General features: G+C 37.9%; 1 protein-coding gene across 3 annotated transcripts; it reads right to left on the bottom strand.

Annotated features, from left to right (window-relative positions):
* LOC105177201 (E3 ubiquitin-protein ligase UPL2) lies at window positions 4740–22406 on the bottom strand. Of its 3 annotated transcripts, none has more exons than XM_011100260.2 (17): window positions 22190–22406; window positions 21925–22048; window positions 18625–18720; window positions 18339–18545; window positions 11540–18098; window positions 10368–11413; window positions 9957–10244; window positions 9673–9874; window positions 9009–9283; window positions 8651–8922; window positions 6994–8098; window positions 6772–6918; window positions 6572–6652; window positions 6268–6493; window positions 6001–6140; window positions 5242–5348; window positions 4740–5087 (listed from the first exon to the last, which is right to left on the bottom strand). In XM_011100260.2, exons 2-17 carry the CDS (start codon window positions 22018–22020, stop codon window positions 4985–4987), a joined length of 10950 nt encoding a protein of 3649 aa, XP_011098562.1. In that variant the 5' UTR covers window positions 22021–22048; window positions 22190–22406; the 3' UTR covers window positions 4740–4984. The 3 variants fall into 3 exon arrangements, with proteins under 3 accessions (XP_011098562.1, XP_020547513.1, XP_020547512.1); XM_020691854.1 differs by having other exon boundaries at window positions 11558–18098; XM_020691853.1 differs by having other exon boundaries at window positions 21925–22041.

Genomic DNA, 24199 nt, shown 5'->3' with positions numbered 1-24199 from the left:
ATTTCTGCACATAAAATTTCCAGTTTCATAACAGTTTCAGTACATTTCTGCTAATACATGTCTGCCAAAAAGAATACAAGTCTCTGCCAAAAGATTACTGGTTTTTTGCCAATACATTACAAGTTTTAGGCCTTTTTCTTGCCTTTTTGCAGTTCACTTATGGCATTACTAAGATTTGACAAAGTGATAAATTTTTCCCCCCTTTTACAATAGATGGGGTTGATCCAGAACTCCCTTGCTCATCCACTGATTTTCTACCCACTTTAGCATCAACAAAAGAAGCTGGCTCCTTAATTTTCACTCCATTCTGGCACTATTGAAATTGCTCAAACATACTTGGTGCAGTTGCAGATGGCTTTGGAGCTTTTCTATTATGAAGTTTTGTAGCGACACGAGCAACAACTGGGACATATCTATATAGAACCAACACAATCATTAAAACAACAACACAAGAGCAATAATTTTGGAGATAATGAAGTAAATAGAATCTTACACTACTTGTTCTCCTATGCAATATAGGTTCTGCTTTTTGCATGATTGTCTTACCCTTTCTTCTAACCTATAAAATTTTACAGAAAATTAAAATAAATTAAAAAAATGATAGAAAAATATGCCAAAATAAAACAATTACAGAAAAATGTACCAGCATTTTCTCTGGTTGTCTTGTTGGAGGGACTTGGCTAGAAGCATCAGGGATACACTCATTTGATGCAGTTTTGGTAGCACAACCTCTAGCATTATGTCCTTGGCCGCCACATTTTCCACATGATGCTTTTTGATCCTGGATGAACATTCCTTAAGGATTGGAGCACCTCTTCTTTTCTTCACCTTTAGCACTGGCTCATCTGGTTCAAGTCTTATACTTGATTTAGGGGCTCTGCCCACCCTTTTGACAACCTTTGGTGGCACTGGAGGACTCAGGTCACTCTTCTTCCACTCATCCCTCCCATTGATTGGAAGTATTGGATGTCGATAGACCTTCAAATAAGTTTCAACCCTGTAATGTGTATTTCTCTATGTCCTCTCCTTGATAAAATATTACACTCACAGCATGTTTACAAGGTATCCCACTTAAATTCCACTTTCTACATCCACATGTCACCTCTTCAAGATCCACACTATATTGTGTCCCATCAAAACATGAGATTTGGTAATGCTTGTCATCAGATTTAATTGGTATGCAATCACCAAGCTTCTCAATATTTTTGTCAATTATCTTTTGAATTTTAGGACACAACACTCTTTTCCACCTTTTCAAAGCCTTATCTCTGTTTTGTTGAAGTCTCTTCATCAAATACTCCATAAGCCATTCGAGCATTGACAATATTGATTTTCCTCTTGCCTCTAGAATGTTGTTATTGAAGCATTCACAACAGAAATAACATTGTCAAAAAAAGAACAACAACAAAAATAATACAAAAAATCATAGAAGAAAACACAAATATGGAGAGCCCAACATGCATACCAGCACACAACTTTTAATAATAGAAAAAACCACACAGTAATTCAACTAGAGATAGCTACTCCATAACCCTAGTTTTAATAGAATAACATCTTCAACCATCTTGCAGCCCTACCTCGAGTGAGTTTATTTGAAGGGCAGTAGAAATTCCAACACGAAAGAATGAGCAGAAGGAGTTGCAGTTTTGCACTAATAAAGAACTAAAAGTCAAAGACACATATATGGACCTAAAAAAGAAAGAGGATTTAGAGTCCTAAAAAGTGCATGTGGCTGCAGGTGAGGTCCTAGTCATGAATAAAATTCAGAAAAAATATAGGAGGAAATTTACAAAATGATTGGCATCTACGCAAATAACAAACAGAACAAAGCCAAAAAAATTCAGATAACCTGGTTCTAGCATCCATTACATATGAATTTAAAAAAAATTCTACTCAAGAATGTGAATTCTTTCATATCCTCAATGACCACAACATTCAAACTGCTTTTATAGTTTGCAGGACATGCAAAGGATTATACTAATAAATGTATCTTTCCAACATGTACCAGCACACAACTTTTAATACATGAAGGGGCCACAATCTGCTAACATGCTTTTAATAATAGAAGAAACCATAATCTGCCGACATACTTGTCGAACAAAGAGTAAATTAAAAAGTACAAAATAAATTAAAAAAATAGTGTTCACATGTGAAAAAGACGGCACCTTTAACACTTAAAACAAACATCATTCAACACAATTTTTAGTCATGGTTGGTTGACAAAGACAATACACAAAATCTATTTATAGTCGAGTCAAAAAATAAGGTACTTAGGGATAAAAACTAACCGTAATCGGGGGGAGGATCTCCATTGAGGGATGGGTCTCTCATCACCACCATTTTAGTAGCAAAAATTTTAGATTTCACACAATAATAGAGTGAAATCGTAAAAGAAGGGAGAGAAATTAGGACTGAAGAATTTGGGAAGTTCTGCTTCTGTTCGTTTTGCTTCTGAAGAATTTGACTGAGAAGACTCACGTGCTTAGCACGTGACTTATAATTTAACAAGTTGTACACGTCATTGTCAACTTAGAAATACACATGGCTATACTGGCTGTTTTTTCACCATGGCCTTGCCAAGTCAACAATTTCCGATGAAAATATTTAAATTAGTCGAAAAATTGATAATAAAATCCTAATTTGTATTTACCATTTCTGTAAATTATTGGTCAAAATGTGATAACAACGAAAATTAGTGTACTAAAATTAATCGCGGACAAAGTTAATGGACCAAAAAAAAATTTCCCTTCATCCAACTAAATTATAATTTTAATATCATATTATTTTCTCAACAATCTCATCTAATATGCCTCCTACTCTTACATGACACATCAGTGACACCATCTTACAATATTTCCTCCTTAAAAAAAGTTAATCTGTTTGATTCTAACTGTTCAATTATCAAACGCAAAGCCAGAAATATATAAATAGAGCTAAGATTAATAAATAAAAGTTGTGAACCATGAGCTTGAACATATGACTAATCACGGGAATAGCAACAGTTTCCCCAGTTCAATTGGGAAAAAATGTGAGCAATCCTCTTTTAATATTACAAATCAAAAAATTACTCATCTATGAAGATGTAATAGGATAATTTGATTATAAAAGAATTTATTTAACCTGTAATAAATCAATAATAAGTCAACCGGAAGTAAATATAAATTTTTATCCAATTTTTTTGTTAATATTAGTATACTCGGTGAACTTTGACTAATGGAGAGACTTATTTGTTAAACGGAAGCAACCTTTTGTGGTGTTAGATATAATTTTTCAAATCAAATGGGGTCTGCGTGTAATTACACTAAATCTCAAGGAAAAAAAGTATAATTATCCTTATTTTTAATATTTACTTCTATATAGGCCGCTTTGAAAGTTGTTCATCTATGCGTAGGAAGTGTTTGTGCGAGCTTCTTAAAAGCGTTTTTCAGCTTCTAGGTTCAAAAAAGTATTTTTTTTAGGGTGCTTCTAATTGTTTTGACTTTTCTGTAAATAAATTCAACTTTCTTTGGACTACTTTACCCTCAATATAATAATTTTATTTCGCTTTGCCCTTTTAATTTATTTTTAAAATTGCTCTTCTAAAGTTGATGTTAGAATGTTTGAATAATTTATCGCTAACAATATTTATAATTTCACATATTTAATATTTTAAAATTTATTTATTTTATTTTTTATACTATTGAATATTATTCCTATATCATAGAAAAATATAAATGAAAATTTCTATGATTAATTAATAAATATATTTTTCGGCAATCATGCACGGTTATTTATTGAGCATGAATTACTAAACAACTATATTACATAGTCAAAATATAATTAAATCAAACATTTAACTTTTTCATTCATATTGCAATAAAAATATATTTATTTTTTGTAAAAGAATTATTGTTATCAAATGACAAGTGCCAATATTAAACCAATATAGTGTCTTTTTAACACATATGAACAAAATGATCTTTAACCAATTAAATTTATTTAAAAACTGATTTTTTTTACAAACACCACCCAATTTAGCTTTTATCTGCTCTTCATTTGTTTTACAAACACTATCCATTTTTAATTCTGCTACGACTTTAAACTTTCTTTACTAAAATCACTCTTTAAAAGTAGAAATTTTCGCAAACACTCCCATAATCTCGCTTGATTTTTTTCTTGAGAATGAAAAAAAAAAAATTGAACGTTTCACCACTTCAATTTACTTAAAACTCAAAAATACTGAGCATTGTAGACAGCGATATAGAGGAAAATGAGAGTCATTGTCAATTGAGTAGAGTAATAGAATTATAATAAATTCATATAGTAAAATCTTAAGCACAATTCTTATTAGAATTATGTATATTGTTTATCTGTTATCACTCACTTTGCTTTTAAAAAATCGCATCTATGTTAAAGGATTACAATACATATACAAAGGTTTTTCTCTTAATCCACCCGAAACCAACACAAGTAATCAAGTTTACTAGACTAACTTTAAGTTATTTTAAAATAAAATTATAAAATTAGATTGAGAAAATCACCATATCATTTTTGCAAATCCAAAAGTATATCTACATATGAATTTTTCATAAAATTTCATTTAAATTAAAAAAAAAATTATTTCAACTGGGATCTAGTAACTTGCTCCAATATTCAGTTACATACTAAAAGAGAATAGAAAACCAATCAGAATCAGAGGCAGGAGATTAAGTAAACCCCAGAAACTGGGAAACCCAACAGCCTGACCCCCAGACTAGATGTGTTGACTTTGCAATAGGCTAATTTAAGTAAAAAGTAACCAATGATATTGCGTTGACAAAACCTTAGAATAAGACTATTGAGTGTATACTTTCGAGAGCTTCCCAGAAAAAGAAGAATAGAATTTGACAAAGCAATATTGCACTGTACAGTATATCGACATTTTACCTAAGCAGCCTCTAAATGGTTTTCTTCCTCAAGTGAATGACACTATCTATACAATAGTTTCACATCACCGTAATAGCACTCAACCGAATCCAAAACCTTCGTTGGCTTCATGAATAGCGAGCAGCAGTCTCTCCTCCAGACGCTGTTTCGAAGGATATTCTGGGAGATCCAACTGATTGAAACTGCACGATTTTGAACCTCAATCAGCTTTATTAAATATTTAATGCTTGAGAAAGCACAAAGGTGATAAAATGGGAGCTATGGTCGTTCACAGTACAATCAACAAATGCAGCTTAATGTCGAGATAATGAAATAACTTTCTGAAGAAATATTCACCATGTGTGTGCTGAAGGCAAGTGATCTGGACTGCCGTATGCCTTGTGAATCTGGAATTTCTGTGATCCTGAAATTCCTTGCAGAGCACTAAACCCTTCCAAAGGCACCTAAGGCAAGAAAAAATACTTCTAATCAGCACACATGTATCAACTACAAGGAGAAATCGACGAAACATTAGAGGGTTATTGAGCACCTCAACACATTAATATCATGCCTTTCAGAAAAATGAAAATTGCTAAAGCACTTCTATATATTTCTCCCACTCCGTCATGATTGCATTAAGTTTATAACAACATTAAAGCGGTGTCAATGAGAGTAAGTTTATAACAGCACAAGTTCATAGGACATGGTAGAAGCTACTCTTATAACAAGGCTCCAAAAACCACACAACAGAAGGAAATGTAAATGTCTCTGCCTTCACCAAAGATCAGATTCTATTGTACAAAAATTATTCATCAGAAACAGAATTTGCAGATATGTAAGAGAGTGATATTACTTGGGGACTAAAGGTAAATCCACCTTCAAAGGAGAACAGATAACATTGTAGTAGAATATTGATACTCTAGAAAGAATTTAAGAGAGTAATGTCGATTTGAAGCTGACACTACTAATGTATGTTACCAAATTGAAGTAGCAGAAATCTAAAGAACTCACAACTCATAATGTATGCTGAGAGATTTATATATAATTTAGCTTTCACCATTAACTTAAAGCTGTTTTAGATGCATAGAAAGAGGCCAAATAACAATAGTAAATCACCTTCGAGGTTCCAGTCACAAATTGCAGAAGGCGAGCCTTATCTTCTTTACTGAATCCTTGAACAACCTCCCAGAACCACTGAATGGCAGGGGAAGCAGCACTATACCCAGAGTACTCTGTGTTCGCCCTCATATCATCCACTGAAGACACAAATTTTTGGGTTGGATTAGAGCTGGTAAAGCATCTAAGAAATAAAAGGGGGTATTGGGAAATTGAAGGGAACAAGAAATCTGGGAATCGCTGAAATTAAGAAAGTTGAAAACTCACAATCAATATCTGGCAACCCACTAATCAGGAGTTCGAGTTCCTTGTCATTGAAAATAGATATCAAATCACGAGGAATCAACTCATTGAAACCATCCATAAATGCATTTATCTGAGGACGGATGGCAGTTGTTAATCGATGCTCAGCAACTAAATCAACATACTGGTGCTTGTTTTCTTCAGTTACTCTGATATTTCTTCCACCAGGGATCAGTTCATAGTCAGTGACCTGCATAGCAAAAGCCAAAATCATAATTTAACAACATGAAAACTTTCATAAGTTATAACTAACCAGAAAAATACGTACTTGAGCACGTTCATACAGAATTAGCTTTTCTTCATCAGCATCAATGCTGAATGTTAAGTCTAAGATATCGCTTATATCATTCTGCAAGGGACAATCAAATTAAGATTAATAACCAATGTTAACATTCAGGAGATCAAGTCAAAACATCAACTTATGCATATTAGCAGAATTAAAAGGTCAGACAGTTGAAAACAACTAACCTCAAGCATCCATTTTAAATTCTTAAAATAATCAGGATCAATAGCTTCAATGTCATGATATGTTACTTTAACCCCAAGAATATGCTTGTAAAAGGACCGAGTGAAGTGAACATCAAGAAGCTGTCCATCAAATAGTGCTTTCCCAACCTGCAAAATATGCAAAAACATTACATATGCCTGTTATGAGCTCTCTTCTACAGTCCCAAAAATAGAAATACTCACAACTCGTCCAACAAATTTGAAGTATGAAAGATGTTCTGTTTGATAAACAGAGTTGGGGTTCGGCTGAAATGTTGATTCATTCCCCACCGTTGTGAACAATAGCGCCCCCTTGTCAAAGATTACTCTGGAAAGCAACTGATACCATTCCCTGGTAAGACCACCAGCATCAATCCCTTCCTCCCCTTGGAAATGAACAGTCAATCTACCCTTCAAGTCTTGTGCCGACCTCATCCGCAGCTGATTGTATGAATCTTCAAGAATATAAGCCCTTCTTACAGATATTCGTAGAGGACTGTGATGATGATCATGCTGATGCTTAATCTTGGCTCTGAAGTGAGATCGCTTGTTATCAAAATCAATAAACCGAGGAACCTTCAGCATGAGCGAAAAGGACTTTTCAAGTAATCCTGGATTTTGCCTGACAAATGCATTGAGAAGTTTTCTATGCTTCTCAGAGAACTTTACAAAAGCAGCATTTTTCTCATCCACTTTCACAGCATGTCCCGGCATCTTCTGCTGACTAGCAGATGCAGCAGCCTCATCAATATCAGAAACAGCAGTAATACCCAAATCATGCCCTGCACCTGACTGACCAGGATGCAACTTCTCACACGTCACAAAGAAAGATTCTATGTATGGCAAGACATTCTGTGTACCTGGAGGAAGTTGAGGCACAGAATTGGATGGTTTAACAGATGAAGATGAAAGATCAGGTACCATGTCTGAATAGCTCTCTATTTTGCTTATGCAGTTGCTCAACTCCTGCCACAAGGGCTCAAGAGCTGCATTGATATCCCAAACAAGTGAAAGTGCAGCAGTGTGCTCCGTATCAGGGAGAATCTGTTGTTTTTTGTCCTTATCAAGAAGTAAGACAACTAAAGAGCTCAATGCTTGCAACACCCTGAGAACTGGAGCCCCATGAGTGCTAGTACTAAGTAGTGCTTTCTCAATATCCCCAAATATTCGCAACTCTTCTGTTGCAGACTTGGTGAGGCTTTGAACTGAACCAGCAAGCTCAGCAATAAAAAGATGACAATGAATAGGAGCAATAGCCACCAATTTCCTTAATACCTCTGCCACGAGAGCATATGCATTATCTGACAGACTGAAGAAAGGTGAAAGAGGTTACAACAAATTGCACATGCTAACAGTTCAACATTTTCCAATATCTCCAAAAACGGTATTCAAAGGTATTGCATGCATGCCACAACGAAATACCAAGGGACAAGTTTCAATAGTCATGGTTCAAGTGTGATAATCATTCCAGTTAGCAGAACTAGTAACTTTTAACAAGATCTTTGTTATACTGATTGAATCACATACAAGCTCCTACCCAGACAATTATAAAAAATTTTAACAGTAAACAATAAAGGACCAACTTCTATCAGGCCAAAAGACCCCTTGATTTCATATCTTCTATAACTCTACATGGTAAAACCTATTATGACCTTATCCTTAAGGTCGACTACAGTCCAATAAATTTTGAAGAGTGAAACATCGAGTTATTACTTGATCAAAGTGCAACCAGCAGTATCAACAAAATCCAGAAGCCACAAATAACAATCAAATTGACAAAGCCCCGGACACGGGTGACCGGCAGCTAAGAGAAGATTCATCAAATTTCAAGGTAAAAGAGTAGTGATAAAATTCAGCATACCCTTCGCGTGCAAGAAGAGAGCATAGTAGTTGAAGTTCTGGTTTCGGCAGATTGTTCAGAACAGTTCTAGCATTTTGTTCTCCAACGGACGATGATGCTTTGATGGTCAAAACACCCTCCCCTGAAGCCGCAGAGGAAACTACTTTCATCTCAGAGCCTGATGTGGAAACGAGAGGACCAGTTGGTTGTTCAGATCCAGATGCCCCTGGGTCACGAGATGAATTTGATTTCCTCTCAGCATTGTCAATAATGACGTCCAATAAATTCAGCAACTGTTCATAATGAAAGCAAGCCTACATAAGTCAAATGTTATAATTTAAATCTTAGTTTCAATTGTTAAAGTTGTTTGCCAAACAACCTGCTCCAGATGAGCTATGCTTCTTAAATAAAGTGATTGGTTCAAGAGGCCTAGAAGCATCGTAAAAGACGCCTGCCCTTCCGGGTGGTTCTTTTCTACCATATCTTCGTCAAGAAGCATAACAGATTTGCCACGTTTATCATCAGAGTTCGGTGACTCCTTAAGGATCAATTGTGGCAATCTCAACTCAAGTAATAGCTTTGCAACCAAAGGATGATTACGGGCCAGGTAGGTGAGAGTCTCCAAAGCTCGTCGAGACACTAAAGGCGGAACACCTGTTAAAGATACGATAAATGAAACTGCCATAAACTTCCATAAGAATAGATGATAAAGAAAAAGGATAAATGGGAAAAAGATGACTAGATCTTCATATGTATATGCCGATTTGCGCATCTCCACATTCCCCCTCCTCTACTATAGTTGCTGATAAAACTCAAAGAAGTTCCCATCAGTTCAGAATAGTGTTAAGACTGAATAACAATAGTAAACACCAATTAAAGCATTCCTAAGCTATATAGAAATAGTAATATGTAAACAGAAAAGGTTCCAAATGCTAAAAGGCAGTTGATGCAGCAGAGGAGGATCTCATCTTGGGCTGGATGGCAAGGGAAAAAGAATTAACTAAATCGAATTGCAAAAAAATGATAAAATCAAATATACTTACCATCAAAACATTGAGGGCGCGAGTACATTACATGGCTCTGGCAAGCATATAGCCGATAAGGGGGTTCCGTCGCATTCAGATCAGTGTCAGAATTCTTTTTATCCAACATCAACAAGTCCATCAAAATTTTTAACATATCAATTCTGGTTTCAGCATGAGCACAGAGGTTCAAGAGGAGTCTTTGTTCACTTTTATAAAGTGGCTGCAAAAGGATCAGATCAGTTAGATCTACATATCATGCTAGGGAACCTAGTGGTACAGCTTCAATCACACCTTATGAGTACCTGAACTACACGAAGCAACCGAATCAATGCTTTCAAACCTTCTGTGTCAACTAAAGGGGAACCATCCGCCTCAACTGGTTTAATACCCATAGATCGACGTGAGAGGACACCACCAACTCTATCCAAGCCATCACCTCGCCTAGAAGACTCACCCCTACGGTTTCGAGGATATATGCCAAACAGAGTTTGATTATATCTACGTGCAAACCTTTCGCGCAACATGTTTGCCTCAGCAACAAGCGCAGGTGTCAAGTTCGCAAGAATAGCATCAGAAGAAGTTAGAAGAACCTGGAATGGCACGAAAGTGGTGGAGCCAGCATGTCAAGAATTGGCGGCCATTAAAAATCAGTTAAACCTAAACCAAAGAAAATATTATAATTACAGAAGTCAAAGCCAGAAATATTGAGGTACCTCTTCCCGTATGTCTGAAGGAAAAGTGGCAATTATTGAGACAGTATCCATTTCAACAGGTTGACCTTCCAACTCTTGGGACTGATGCAGCCTTTGAGCCCTTTGTTGTGCCAGAACTTCTTCACGGATGTCAGGCGGAAGTGCTGCAAGAAATTCTGGATCTATATCCCCATTATTTTGTGGCTCAGGATTTTGTGACTGTGGAGCTTCACTCGGTTGAGCAGAAAGAACCTCAGCACGCAACTCCTCAGGAAGTGCATCAAGAAAAGCAGGATCGATAGATTCAGTGTCACGATTACGTTGCTCTTCCTCAGGGGGGCCACTTTGATCTGCTTCTCGAATTGGATCTTCTGAAACTTCAGTGACACTGTGGAGTGATGCATCTCTCCCAGCTATTGATGCATTATTACCAAATAAAGGATTAACTCTCCTTATCCGAGTATCAGCACCACTTTGTCTGTCTCCACCATCATCATGGCCATCAGCACTTCCAATTTCAACATCTAGACTCCGTAAGCTCTCTCCTAAAGTTGCTCCACTTCCACTACTCTCTTGGCTCACTGCTTCAACATCACGCAATACATCAGCATGGTCATATTGAATTTCAACAGACTGAGGTGGTCTACCTGATGTTTCTGTTCCCTGACCAGAATCATTTGTAGGAGGTGCACTATCACTACTCCTGGAGCTGTTCAGTATTGCTGAAGAGGGAGGAGGTGCGTCACTCCCTCCAACGCTACCATGATTTTCAGTTGTAGTACCAGGAAACTCAGGAGATGGAGAGACTTCATTTTTACTTTGGGACTCAATCACTGTAGTATTGTCAGGGGATTTCTCAGAGGAGGGCCGCCTCAAGCTGGAGACAAGTAATTCCTCAAGACCTTGGGGAATAACAGATGAGTTTGATCCACCACTTAGCTGGCCATCATTCGCCAACAAGTTAAACCGATGTCCTTGGCGTCCATTCCGGAGCGACCGGAAAAATGAATCCAAACGTGATGAGGAACCCTCAGAGTTCCTATCAAGGTAAGCATCTCGATCATTCTCTGTAAAGTAAGGTAACAAGAAAATTAGACACCAGATAGCTGTACAAATTTGTTATGAGTTGGAATGATGCACACAAAGCTACAAAGAAAAAGAAGAAAATAAAGGATCATCAAACATGCAAGCACCTGAGAGTCTAGGAGGACCTGCATTTAATGAAGGTGGTGGTTCCACCAAAAGGGGATGCTGGGAAGGGGCACTGCTATCACCACTTCTCCCTAGAAGATTATAGATGGATGTAGTTCGCCCTTGGCGTCTGGAGCCAAATATTTCAACTGGCATAACATGAAAAGTCTCATTGGATATGCTATCTCTGCCCAAAACCTCTATGTGATCGAATACATTTACTCCATTCATTCCTTCACCAAGTCGCACTATAACACCATCCTCATCATCCTCTTCGTCTTCATCCTCTTCCATCACCTCCTCATCAAACTCATCTTCATCAATTTCATGGTCATCTTGATCTGTATCTGGGTGTGGGAGGTGATGGGCTTCATCTTCTTCAATATCATTGTGTTCATCATCAGCATCTTCATCTTCATCTTCATCAACCTCATCCCCTTCATCACCGGACATCTCATCGTCATCTTCGTCTTCATCTTCATCAAGATTCCCTTGTACACTAGGCCGAATTTCAAATCTTATCCCTACCGTGTCAAGGCCACTTTCAAGATTCCTTGTGTCCTCGGCATTTTCCTGCATGAAATCATCTTCAGCAGCAGCAAAGCCCCCATCAATATCCTGGTCATGCTCCATATCATCAGTGACAGTTTCAGAACCACCATAGTTCTGAATAGTGCGAGATGACTCAATGGGTTCAGTTGGCAATAAATTTTCGCTGCCATGAGTTGTTGCTTCTGTTGTGTGCGAGTTACCACCATTTCCTTCCCCAGGCTGACCAGGATCAGTAGATTTTAGCAATAGTTCCCCTCTTCCATTAATAGACTCAAATGCATGGACATGTTCCTTGGTCACTGACTCCAGAACTTTCAGAATGCCAGTGACAACCTTCGGGGAATCAGTGTGATCCAGGTCCAAAACACGAAGCGTGCGGGTGAGCGACTGAACTAGGCCAACTTCTATGAAAGTAACAGAAGCTTCGGCAGATATGTATGAACCTGTCGGTGACCGAGCAGCCAGCACATCATTAAGCAACTCAGTAACAGCCTGAATATCAACTCTAGGCACCTTAAATCCGTCAAAACAATCAACAAAATCATTGAATACATTACTGATCTCCGTGAAGATTCTTTTCCTCGCCTCAGTTGACCGCACACAGGACGCCACCAGAAACTGGTTGGCTTTACTAGCTAGTTTATGGCGCCAGTCCACTTCCGTTTTTCTTTCCTTCCTATGATTTTTAGCATGTGGAAGAAATTTGTAAAGAACATGGTGAAAGATCCCACCAGTGCAGCAAGCAGTGGCACCTCGCTGAGTACTTCCCCTGTAGCTGCAAACTTCGGCATCTTTTCGTACAAGAATATGAACTGATGAACTGTACATTAAAAGAATCTCTGTCATCAGCTTCAAAAGAAATATCACCTTTGCCATCGACACAGAGGATTCTTGATTGTTGACTTCATTTGCAGCAGATAGAGCAACAACAGCCTTTCCTTTACCTTTACTCGCAGAAACATCAATTTCCATATCTGTTGATGATGAGCCAACCTTGCTGACAGATTCATCTTCCAAAGGAGGAGGTATGAAAGATATTATTGAATCCAACAGAAGATCAATTACACTTAGAAAACTCTGGGGAGGTTTTCTGTGTATTTTGGAGTTTTTAGAATTTGCATCAAGAAGCTTCCCATGTCCACTACCAGGAGGCACTGAAATTGTATTGCCAATGCCTACCTTCCCATCATTAGTTTGTTGTTTCTCCTTCTCCTCCGTCTTCTCTCTCTCTTTTTCCTTCTCTTTGCATTTGTCCTTATCGCGATCTTTTATTAGTACAATATAAGGCCTCTCACCCACCATCTCAACTTGACACACAGATTTAGCAGCTTGCATAAAAATGATTGGATCACGTTGAACAAGTGAACTTAAATTGGATAGAAAATTACGTGCAGTAACCCTTCCACTAGACTGCCGGTTAGCAGCAGTTGAAAAACTATGCCGTATCTCAGACTCCATTGCTTGCTGAAGGGTTTGGGAATCTTCAACGATGTGGCGTATTATAACAGCTGCAACATTGTCAAAGCCAACAAACAAGCTACTTGCTGGCAAGGACAGAAGCAAATGCAGACCACCAGCATCCAGAAAACTAACAGCAACGGCATGAGTTCTAGTGAGAGTAGAACAGAGCTGCAAAACAGCATGCATTGTTTCAGAGGGCAATAGCTTTTTGATGCAAGCACAAGCTATTTCAATAAGTCTCTTTTGCTCCTGCAAATCTAAATTCTTCGAGTGTGTCTCAAAAGAGGTGTGCACTTTGCTCTGCTTATCTTCATCAATAACAAGAGAAGTTTGATTGCCTGTATCATTCTTCTTAAGAAGTTCTAACATATCAGCATTTAGTTTTGTATCCAATTGAGCAAGTCTATCAATAGCAACAAAAGCTGAAGTCACCCATTTCGGAACTTGGGATGTTTCTTGGTCATCAGAACAACTCCACAGTTGGAGAAGATCTGATGCAACTTTAACCAAACCACTTTTTGAAGCTATTTCTCGTGCTGCTGCGTCTTCGTTAAGAACTAAAGCAAGAACATGAAAAAAGGCAGACAGTACTTTCTGGTTCCCACTGTCAAATACACTACCACAAAGCTTCACTTGCTCGATGATAAATGAAACAACTCTTGGCCTTTCCTGGCCCTCATTTTGTGAGCAAATCATCACAAGCAGATCCCTAACAGGGAAAGCTAAAGTCTCTTTCATTTGCAGAAGTCTCCTGCATGTTGACAACAGCTCATCAACTGGAGGGAGTTGCACCAATTCCTCTTCAATAGTTTGAGTGGTTTCATTTGTGACATCTTCCTTGGTGTCTGATGCAGAGTTTCCAAGAGACATTGCAAGTGCTCGAGCAAGTTCATCATCCTCTTGGGTTTCCTCAGAATGTGAGAACAACCACTCCATTGCAAGTTCCACGCTATTTGAACCAACCTGCCTCAATGCCTCTTCTGCTCTTGCCCTGGAAAACCCCATCTCTACTATTGTGGAAATAGCTGATTCATTTGGAGGAGGACCAGCCACACGACCCACATTACTCCCGGCATTTCTCACTTCCACCCCAGAGAAAATGTGCCTGAAAATGTTGACAACTGTTGTAATGAACTCATAACTGCATTCAGGGAACCGTGGGTGGGTCCAAACAGGAAGTACAGCCTTCAGAACCATGGACTGAAGAATTTTTACAAACGTTTCTGCATCCCGAGGAAATGGAATATCCCCATTTACTAGAGGCTGGGTAAGCAAATGTTTGTTGAATGGTGATAGAATAAAAGATGAAGTCACCAAGTGATCCATAAGTTTACCATAGCTAGCTGAGGGTCCATAAATCCACAAGCGATCTGTGTCTTCAACTTCATTTTGCCTCCCTTCATCTGTCTCCATAGGAGAGGCAGGCGCTCTACTGATGGCAAAAGGCAATTGACTGGTTGCCTCAAATGTGGTCAAGATAGTTTGAATAACTCCTCGTCCATATAAGCAATTCAGTATAACAGGATTGCATGAGTCAGGTTTGTCCAAAAGAACACCATCAATGAACTCAATAACCTTGCCAAAGTAGCGACATTTAGTTGAAACAGAAGCCTCGGATCCAGATGAATTTACATGTCCCCCAAAATTCATGTGATCCATAGCTACAGAAGCAAAGGTAGAAGCCACCGATTTTGAAGGAGGAGACACATTTAGCATATCATCCCTCCTCCGAGATGGAAGGAGCATCACCTTTCCCAACTCTTGAAACAAATGGGCAATATGAATTGACAATGATCTTACCATATCACAACAAGATTGATGGTATGACCTCTGATTGTCATCATCCTTTGTAGCAGTGGAATCTGTCAAATCAGAAGAACCAGACTGGTGTTGTTCCTGACTAGCTTCAAGACGCAAGTTTGAAGGGGTATCAACAATCTGTCGTTGATTAAGACTCGAAGAACGAGTGAGATCACGATACAAATTTATAAGGTCAAAAAACTGGGACTCAAAGCTCCATCCAGAAGTTTGCCTTCTGAGTAAAGGATCAAGAAACTGCCTGAAAGAGTTCAACCTGGCATCTTCAGTATCATTAATCCCCAATTCAGACTGCCGTGAAGCACTACCATTAGATCCATCCTCTGCTTCAGCCTTAGTGTCTTCAAGCAAGGCAATCTGCCATAGAACCTCACGATGAATACGGCCAATATCTTCCAAAACATCTTTATTCCCATTACCGAATTCAGTAAGCATTGCAGTTACCCACCGACTGTCTTTCGAGGCAGCAAGAAATAAGAGGAATTCAACAAGGGAGAGAGAAGAAAATATATGAGGGTCTGGACTGGCCCTAGGGTCCAGCAGAAAGGATCCAGACATGCCACTGATCCCAGTCAAAGTTTCTCTCAAATGAGTGCGCAGTGAAGAACAGATAGCCCGAGCCAGAGGAGTAGAATGATGCTGTGTAAAACACTTGAATACCATAGTGCTATGCAAAGCTATGGACATCCCCTCAGATGATTGAGTAATACTTGGGCGTAAAAGAAGCTTCAGTAAAGCTTCAATACCTGATTTTTCTACAAATAACCGACATGTTTCAGAATTCTCCATTGTCCTGTGAATAAGTACCATCACATGAAAGATGCAAAGCTGCATGCATTGCTCATCACTGATACCTTGAACCAACCAATCCTCTGCACCAACTTGAGGACAGCCACCTAAGTTGTCCTTGTCTTCAGATTCCAAAGAATCCATTTCCATTGCATCACCTCCATCAAGTTTTCCCAATGAACCAGTGCACTTAGTGCTCCCATGCAACGCAGTCTTATTAATTATTTCAATTATTAGATCAACCCCAGCACCTCTCAATGAGGAGACATGCCGCAACAGCTCTTCCACAGCATTTGCCAAAGGAACAATACCTTCATTCATAGCCATCACATACTTCCTGTCTGTAAAAATGTCAACAATGAAGCGCAAAGCAGAAGAATCCTTCACAGCCTCGAGGCCCTTGGAGTTGAGACAAATAGCCCCAAGACCATTGGGAATACATGTAATCGCTTTCGGAGAAGGAAGTACGCCAGCCACCACTGATGATAGAAATGCAGTAGGAAGACCCAAGTCATACAAAATATTAAAACACGTTGGATCTTTGTGAATCATCTCACTCATAAGAGTCACAGCTGAGGAGTAAATCTCACCTCCAAATTTTTCCTTGTTACTGAAAATCATTAACAAAGTTGGAGTCAAAGAAACATCATACGAATTCTGTAATCTCGTAGAATTTGTAGCATAGGTGGCGGAACCAAGTGCCTTTAATAAAACCCTGACCAGCCTCTTCTGTATGTATAACTGATCACCATTGTTTTTAGAACATTCGCCAATGACCATAGAGTTATCGTTAGACCCAGCAAAGTCAATCACTCTATGCACTTCAATCTGCAATCTATGAACCAAAAGCTCCACTCCACCCAAATCTCTGAAAAGAGTGACTGCTGTATTGCTGTAGTCCATGAGTTTTTGTAGAGTTTTCACAGCTAAACAGACAAGGTGCAGGCGAGTTGGATCCGAATCTTCTAGAAGGGGTAAAAAGGTAGGTACCATCCCAGATCCCCTAACAACACTTCCAGTACTTGAAGAAGATATGACATGCAACAAGTAAAACTGCAAAAGTGCTTCAACAAAGGCAACAGATGACATATCAGCTGAACTGTTGAGTGACATAATTGCCCTTTGCAATACATTAAGGAGAATCATCCGATTACCACCTGCAAAACTGATGCTCGATCCACTCAATATACGCGCCCTTTCATGAGATGCTGAATATGCGGCTAACTGGGCCCCCAAAGCAGTCATTGCTAGTGTTCTTATGGTTCCAGAAATGATTTCTTCAGACCTCACAATTCTAATTAATTCATTTGTGTATTCTGGCTCATTAGCAAGAAAAGAAACAAGTTCATCATGTGAATCACTGGACTGTACAAGCACAACGAAAGCAAGAAGACAAATCTTGCTGTAAAGCCTGCATATTCTGGAGGAACGGAATGCACGTGCATATCTGATTCTGGTTAATAATGGAAACCTGAGTTCCAAAGGCACATTATACTGCTGCACACAAAACTTCATAAGTGATAGGTCATCCTCTTCACGTAATTGAATATCAGGGAGGTGAATCACCCTCATCCCAGAAGAAATTGTACTATCGCTGGCTTCTGGAACACTTGTAGAAGTGCCACGCAACTCAAAATAAAGCGTTGATCCTATGCGATACTGCAACTTGTCAGAATCATTTTGTATCTCAGATGGAAACAAGCATAATCCATCCTCGTGTGTCCTCTCATGTAGAGTAACACATGAATACAAACCCAGGCCTTCTTCTTTGCTGCCCCACCCTTGTGCAAGGGATAAAAGACAACTGTTCACTGACCCACATCCAACTAGCTTGCCACTGGCGTGGAGTTTCGATGGGGTTATTTTCACAAGCGCGGAAAGAGCCTCTAAAGCTGCTATAAGAATTTCAGGATCTGTTGAAGCAAGCAAGAGCTTGAAATGCTGAAGAGAAAGAGAAGCATTAGTTTAACAAACTTTGCAGGCTTGCCCAAAGATACACATGATTCCAAAATGCAAATATAAACATAATACGAGAAGCATAAAATAATTAACTTTAATTTTCTCTCTTTTTTCTTTTCTTCCTTTTTCTTTTCCTTCTATTTTTTTTTCTTTGGTTGGTGGGGGTAACTATAGTACCCACAAGAAAAAGGAAAGTGCTGTCAATTTCAATCGCCAGCTTACCTCTAAACCACTAAAAGAACTCTTGTTGTGACAATTTTCTAGGATGATTTGCATAACTCTGAGAATTTGTAAAACTGCCTGCTTTGGGAATGGGCTCGCATCTCCTAAAATGTCATCTGATAAAAGGAGGTCCTTTCTACAAGATAAGTATGTCTTGAAGTATGTGTCAAAATGTAGAAATAGAGGTCTCCAATGGTGAAAGTTCCCCTGGAACAGAGGTAAAGAAATCAGCACGAAACAAAGAGATGAAAACAGAAAAGGAAATTAACAAGCAAATCTGAACCACCTTGCCATACTCCCAGCGAAAACCAGAGAGAGGTATTGCTATATCCTGTAATGGGCATTGGATCACCTTGTCGACAAAAGCCTTTACCCTTGGAGGCTGCAAAAAGTATGTAGTCAGGGGGCATTGCTTTAGCAAGAAATGACTAAAGTTGTATAGGAAGAGAAGTCACAGATCCTATAAAGTACCAGACGTCAAGGACTCAAGGTCTGCAGTAAACATTATAAAACTATAATCTTCCAACAGTTTTCAAATGTTAAAAAGTAGAACAAAAGAAATATTACATAAGAAAGTTCAATATCATGGCCTAAACCTGAACTATTCTGCTAACACATTAATTTTCTTCAAAGATGAGTTCAGTAATAGTCAACTGGTAGTCACTATAATGATCAAGAAGTTCAATATAGTAATCCAAACCTGATAAATAATATTCTGCTAAGCACCAATAGTTTTCTGCTCTAATATGAGGTAAATAATAGCTGAATAGTACAGTCAGTATCAATATGAGGAGAAAAGGATTGATTGATGTATAAAACAAGAATGATTCAGCCATAACAACGTAGCATACAAAAAAACAATTTCAAGAAATGACCATTAGAAGGCATGCCAAATAAGGAGGACCAAAGAAAGATATTCACTCAAGTTCACATATACAATAATACCTATCAATATCCAATAGTACCTTATGAGTTTGACTTCCAAGTTTTTGGTACATAAATTACATCTCATATGTTAAAATCATCCTTACTGTGTCAGACTCCTCGCACCAGGTTTCCTTTAGGCCTTTGAAATTTTTCTTTCATTGTAATGAAACAGTTCAAATTATAATTATCTCCAAGTTGTTCCAAACATTTTACTACAAAAAAGAGGAGTCATAACTGCAGTTCTTTTAAGCCTCAGTACATGGTTTCGAAACTTCCATCTAGTTCTGCTTCTTTACATGTGCAACAAACACAAAATAGAATTCAGCGTTATCGCATTATACATATATCTCATCACATCCTTCTAGATTTCTTTGAGGTGACAATGTTTGTTACACTTCCTTGTCACCTTGCGTGCTCGTGTTGTAGTTCTTAAGCACAAGAATAGGTATGGGCAACAGATGATTAGAAATCATAAGACACTGCCCATACACAGCCATCTTCCTTGCCAGGGAGCTCTATCACTACCTATTACCAATTCAATGACACTATCTTCGTTAAAGATGATCCTGGAAGTTTGAGAATCAGCTATTATCCACTTTTTTTAACAGATTTATAAGCCTTCCTATACAGTAGCTCTTTGCCAAATTTTTAGTAACCATAGCTTGTTCACAGTCAAGAACAAGATAGCATCATAGCAAATATTGTCTAAATCTTCAATAGAAGTACTAGATCCTCCCGAATGGACTAGAGAAGGAATAATCTCTCCAAAGGACCATCACTGTATTAGTTTTTCTACATGTTTCAGAGGCAACTCTAACCTCTAGATCCTGCCCCAGGCACACATCAAGAATGGCACCTCAGACTTGATAGCAAAGCTTACCAGTAGGAAAAGACAAGTGAGAAAAGAAAGGCATCCATATCACATCAGAAAAACATTCCATAGGATATTTTCCTTTTCTATTACATTCAATGGCATGCCATACAATGTTCTCCCTGCTCCCCACAGACGTGGAACTTTGGCTTTCTACTGCTAGGCTGATCAGCTTTATAGCTGAAATTTTTCATCATTTTTGGACTTGTTGTAAGGCATAAAACATTATTTCTGAATCAGAGAATTACAGCAGGACCAAGTGCTACCTATACAAAGCAGTGAGAAAGACCTATTTCAAGTGTTCAATAAATCCAGAATTGTCTCCTTAAGAAACAAAGTCAAAAACTCAGGTTTCTTTCATATTTTCGGGTTATAGATTCCGGTGCCGGAGATTTACTATGTTGTTTCATAGTCATGAATGCTGTTTTAGAAAATGTCAATTTCATTAAACAAACGAATGTACATCAAGCTAAGAAAAAACTTGTCCTCACCTGCCAGTTACAAAAAACCAGCCCCTATACACCAGCAAATTGCTATATATAAAGAAAGTAGAAGAAAATCCAGCCATCAACATTAATCAGTCATTTTTTATATCTGAAATTTTTCTTGCATTGGATAACAACACCACCTTCAATTAGAAAGTTTTATCTTCAATGATGCTCAATTTCTGTAACCTACCATACAACAGATATGATCTTTCAAGCATAAGGGTGTCCTATTGGAAAATAGCTTATATTGAGCTGCTTATTAACAGTTACTCCTCAAGGTTTCAGAAATATCATGCAGAACTATGGAGAGAAAATGACGCCCGCAACTCCAGTTAATTCGGGATGAGGTTTTTGATCCCCATGATTTAAAATGTTTAGCACTGGTAAACTGAACTATAGTCTAAATACGTGCAAACAACGTAGACATCAGTCAATTTCTCCCAAAACAGGATACATCTGCACCTTCTATGACACAGAAATGCATAAGACAACAGCCTGAAAGGCTGAAACAGAATACTTACACTTTGTTTACCTAGACAATGTTAATTCTTACTTAACCCAATTGACTTCAGTCAAGGTAAATGTCTAGAAAAGTAAGCATCAGTGCAAGATACTCCTACATTTTGGGGATATGTTAATAAAATTATTCCAAGACTTATTGTTGCTTCTGTAATCTTTATCTATAGGGACCGTATAGATATGAAGTGGTCACAGCAATACAAATTAAGTCTTCAGGTCACAAAAATAATAAAAAAGTGGTTTAATAAACAGAAACACAAAACTGGACTGTTGCCATGCTGAAGAATCATAACTTTCCTCAACCAAATTACGACAGAGTTGAAGGACCCTGAAAACAAAGATACCTAATATTATTCTTATCATCGAAAGAGAAGGAATTGCTTTTACAACAAATTCAGCATTTCTCCATTTCATCCCTACCCCAGCCTCTCACCAATGAAAACATAAGAGACCAAAAAGCATGAAAGGTTAAGCCATACTCAGTTACATTTTTCTATAACTTTAACATTCACCAGATTTACCCCTCCCTCCACCATCATCGCCCTCTAAATTTTAATAAGTGGCAAAAAGGCCTTTCTTTAAAATCAACAACCACAAAAAGAAGAACCTGCTAAACTTATTCTCCAAAAGATTCGAGCACCAATATAGAATAAGCAATTGCGGTTCAATCACCCACCGGTTATTACTACAATAAAAGTCCATAAGCATTAATCACAAACATGAACATTAATTACAAGCACGAGTGAATAAAAAGCTAGAAAAACAGTGAAGGAAAGCATACAGGTTCGGCATCAAGTTTAACAGAGGGACCAATTGCTCCTTCACTAGAGAGGAGTTGCCGAAGCCTCGACGGCAAGCTCGATCTTATACTCGCCATTTTTTGTTACCGTCCGCCAGACTATTTACTGCACAAACAAGAAAGGGGGGAAAAAGCATCAAACCTAATTATTGGACAAACAAATAACAAATAAATCAAATAGAAATTAAGAAAAGCCCATCCATTAATTTAATTGCATAGACAAACCGAAATTCAAAGGGATGCTTACCATCCGAAGCGGCGGTGGATGCTTGCACATCCAAAGGGTTTCTACTGTACAAAACAGTTTATAAAACTATGTAGAGAGAGAGAGAACTAGATAGACGTATATCGGAAACCCAAGAACAATAGAGATGGTTGGGTTTTAATTTATTTGGTGTGCGAAGTTGCTCTGGTTAAAAGTGGTGTAACCCTTGGAAAGCAAAGGGTTCTCCTTTCTTACACACACAACACATAGTTCAGGGCTTACAATACAGCGTGGTCCTATTTGCGGAGGCGGTTTTGCTATTTGGTCCCTCATATTCTTGTTTATTATATTCTTCTCCCTTCACTTCTTTTCATTGCCTTTTTCAAGCGGATTGTCTCCAAAGAATTTCATACAATCCAACCTGTTGGAAAAAATTTTAATTTCCAAGTAATTGAAATAACCTTTTGAAATATAACAATTGAACTTAGAAATCAAAAGCAATTAACGTCACGTTGGAACAAATAACATAAAATAGTTAGAAATGCTATATACGGCAAGAAAAATTAAATCGAAAACTTACAACGATAATTGGATCGTAACAATTCTCAGTCCAATTGTAATAGTTAATTTTAACCTAATCGCGGAATTACTACTTTCCTTGAAAAAAATATACGTCCCCTATCAGTAATGCTCCGAGTACAACGTAATTTCTCCCAAGATAAGACAGTTGCAGTTCTTTCAGTTTTAGCGCTATATCGAAGAACACCTCGAACAAAAACTCAAAAGCTTGTTATTGAAACTAAGTTCAACTTTCTGAAATATTGGGAGAGAGGCCAAGAGAGAAATTGTTTCAGGAGAGAAATTGAAAAAGAAACTAGAAGTTGTGTCTTGCAAATGAGAAATGGATAGCCTATATATAGGCATGACCAAATCCACTACTAATTGCAGCAATAAAATCAGCCATAAAATTCCTTCAAAATCCAAATGAAAGAGCAAAAAATTTTTGAAACAGTAGCTGGGTAATAAACCACAATTTTAGTTTGAAATTTGACATTAAACATCACAATTAATCTGAAATGTTTGATTTCATTTCAAGTTTTACACCTGAAAATATGAAATTTAAACTCCAAAATAATTTTGAAAACATAATTTAATATTCAAAATTAGAACCCTTGCTGCAATATTTCAAATTTACCTTAAATGATTTTAACTGCAAAAGTTCTCCTCTTTTCTCAACCTAATCTATGGATCCATGTAATTTTATTATTAAAATTACAACAATCCCCCACAAATCCACATATTTGAACTCAAACTTCTGTGACTTGCTTTCAACAATGGTACCTTCCGATTTGAACCATTACCTAAGTTATCTAACGTCAGCTATCACCAGGTCAAATGGAGTTGTGCCTTGAATTTGAGGCTGTGAGTGACAGCCTCTGTTACTAAGTCACCGACTTTGTATTGACCATTAGGGTTGATAGTTAGGCCATGTGTCCTGATCCTGTTCATGAATGCTTTTAGAAATAACTCAATTCCTTAGTTGTAGCCAAACAACTACATTCACTTAGTTGGGTGTCTCTAAGGATGCACTGCTAGCATCTCATCTTAAAAGACTTGACCCTATTCAGAGTTAAACTCTTACTATACTTACAGTTGCAGCACCTTCCAAATTTCAGGGGACAGACTTTAGATACAAAGAATCAATGTACTTTGGTGCTCTGACATACCGTTATGACTTGTTGATACCACATTAAACCTTCTTTGTGGGATCTCCACTTAGAAGGTTGGGTTGCTATCGTAGATACATCGCTAATGGGTTTACAGTCCCATTCCCAATCTGGACTTATGTACTTGTGACGGAACCAATCCTTTCGTCAAAAGATCAACCATATTTGTCCTTTGTTCCCACAAAGTCAATGCCAATTACTCTGTCTGAGACTAATGCCCTTATAGACTTCAGTCTAACTTGGATGTGTTGTTTGATTTTTTGATTGTATTTATGACTCCATACTTTTACTATTGTGGTTTGGCTATCACAATGTACAACAACAG

This window comes from Sesamum indicum, linkage group LG2, assembly GCF_000512975.1.
Source record: "Sesamum indicum cultivar Zhongzhi No. 13 linkage group LG2, S_indicum_v1.0, whole genome shotgun sequence".
NCBI classification, from domain to species: Eukaryota; Viridiplantae; Streptophyta; class Magnoliopsida; order Lamiales; family Pedaliaceae; genus Sesamum; species Sesamum indicum.
The sequence above is the reverse complement of the archived record's forward strand: the minus strand, read 5'-3'. Positions and strand labels throughout refer to the sequence as shown.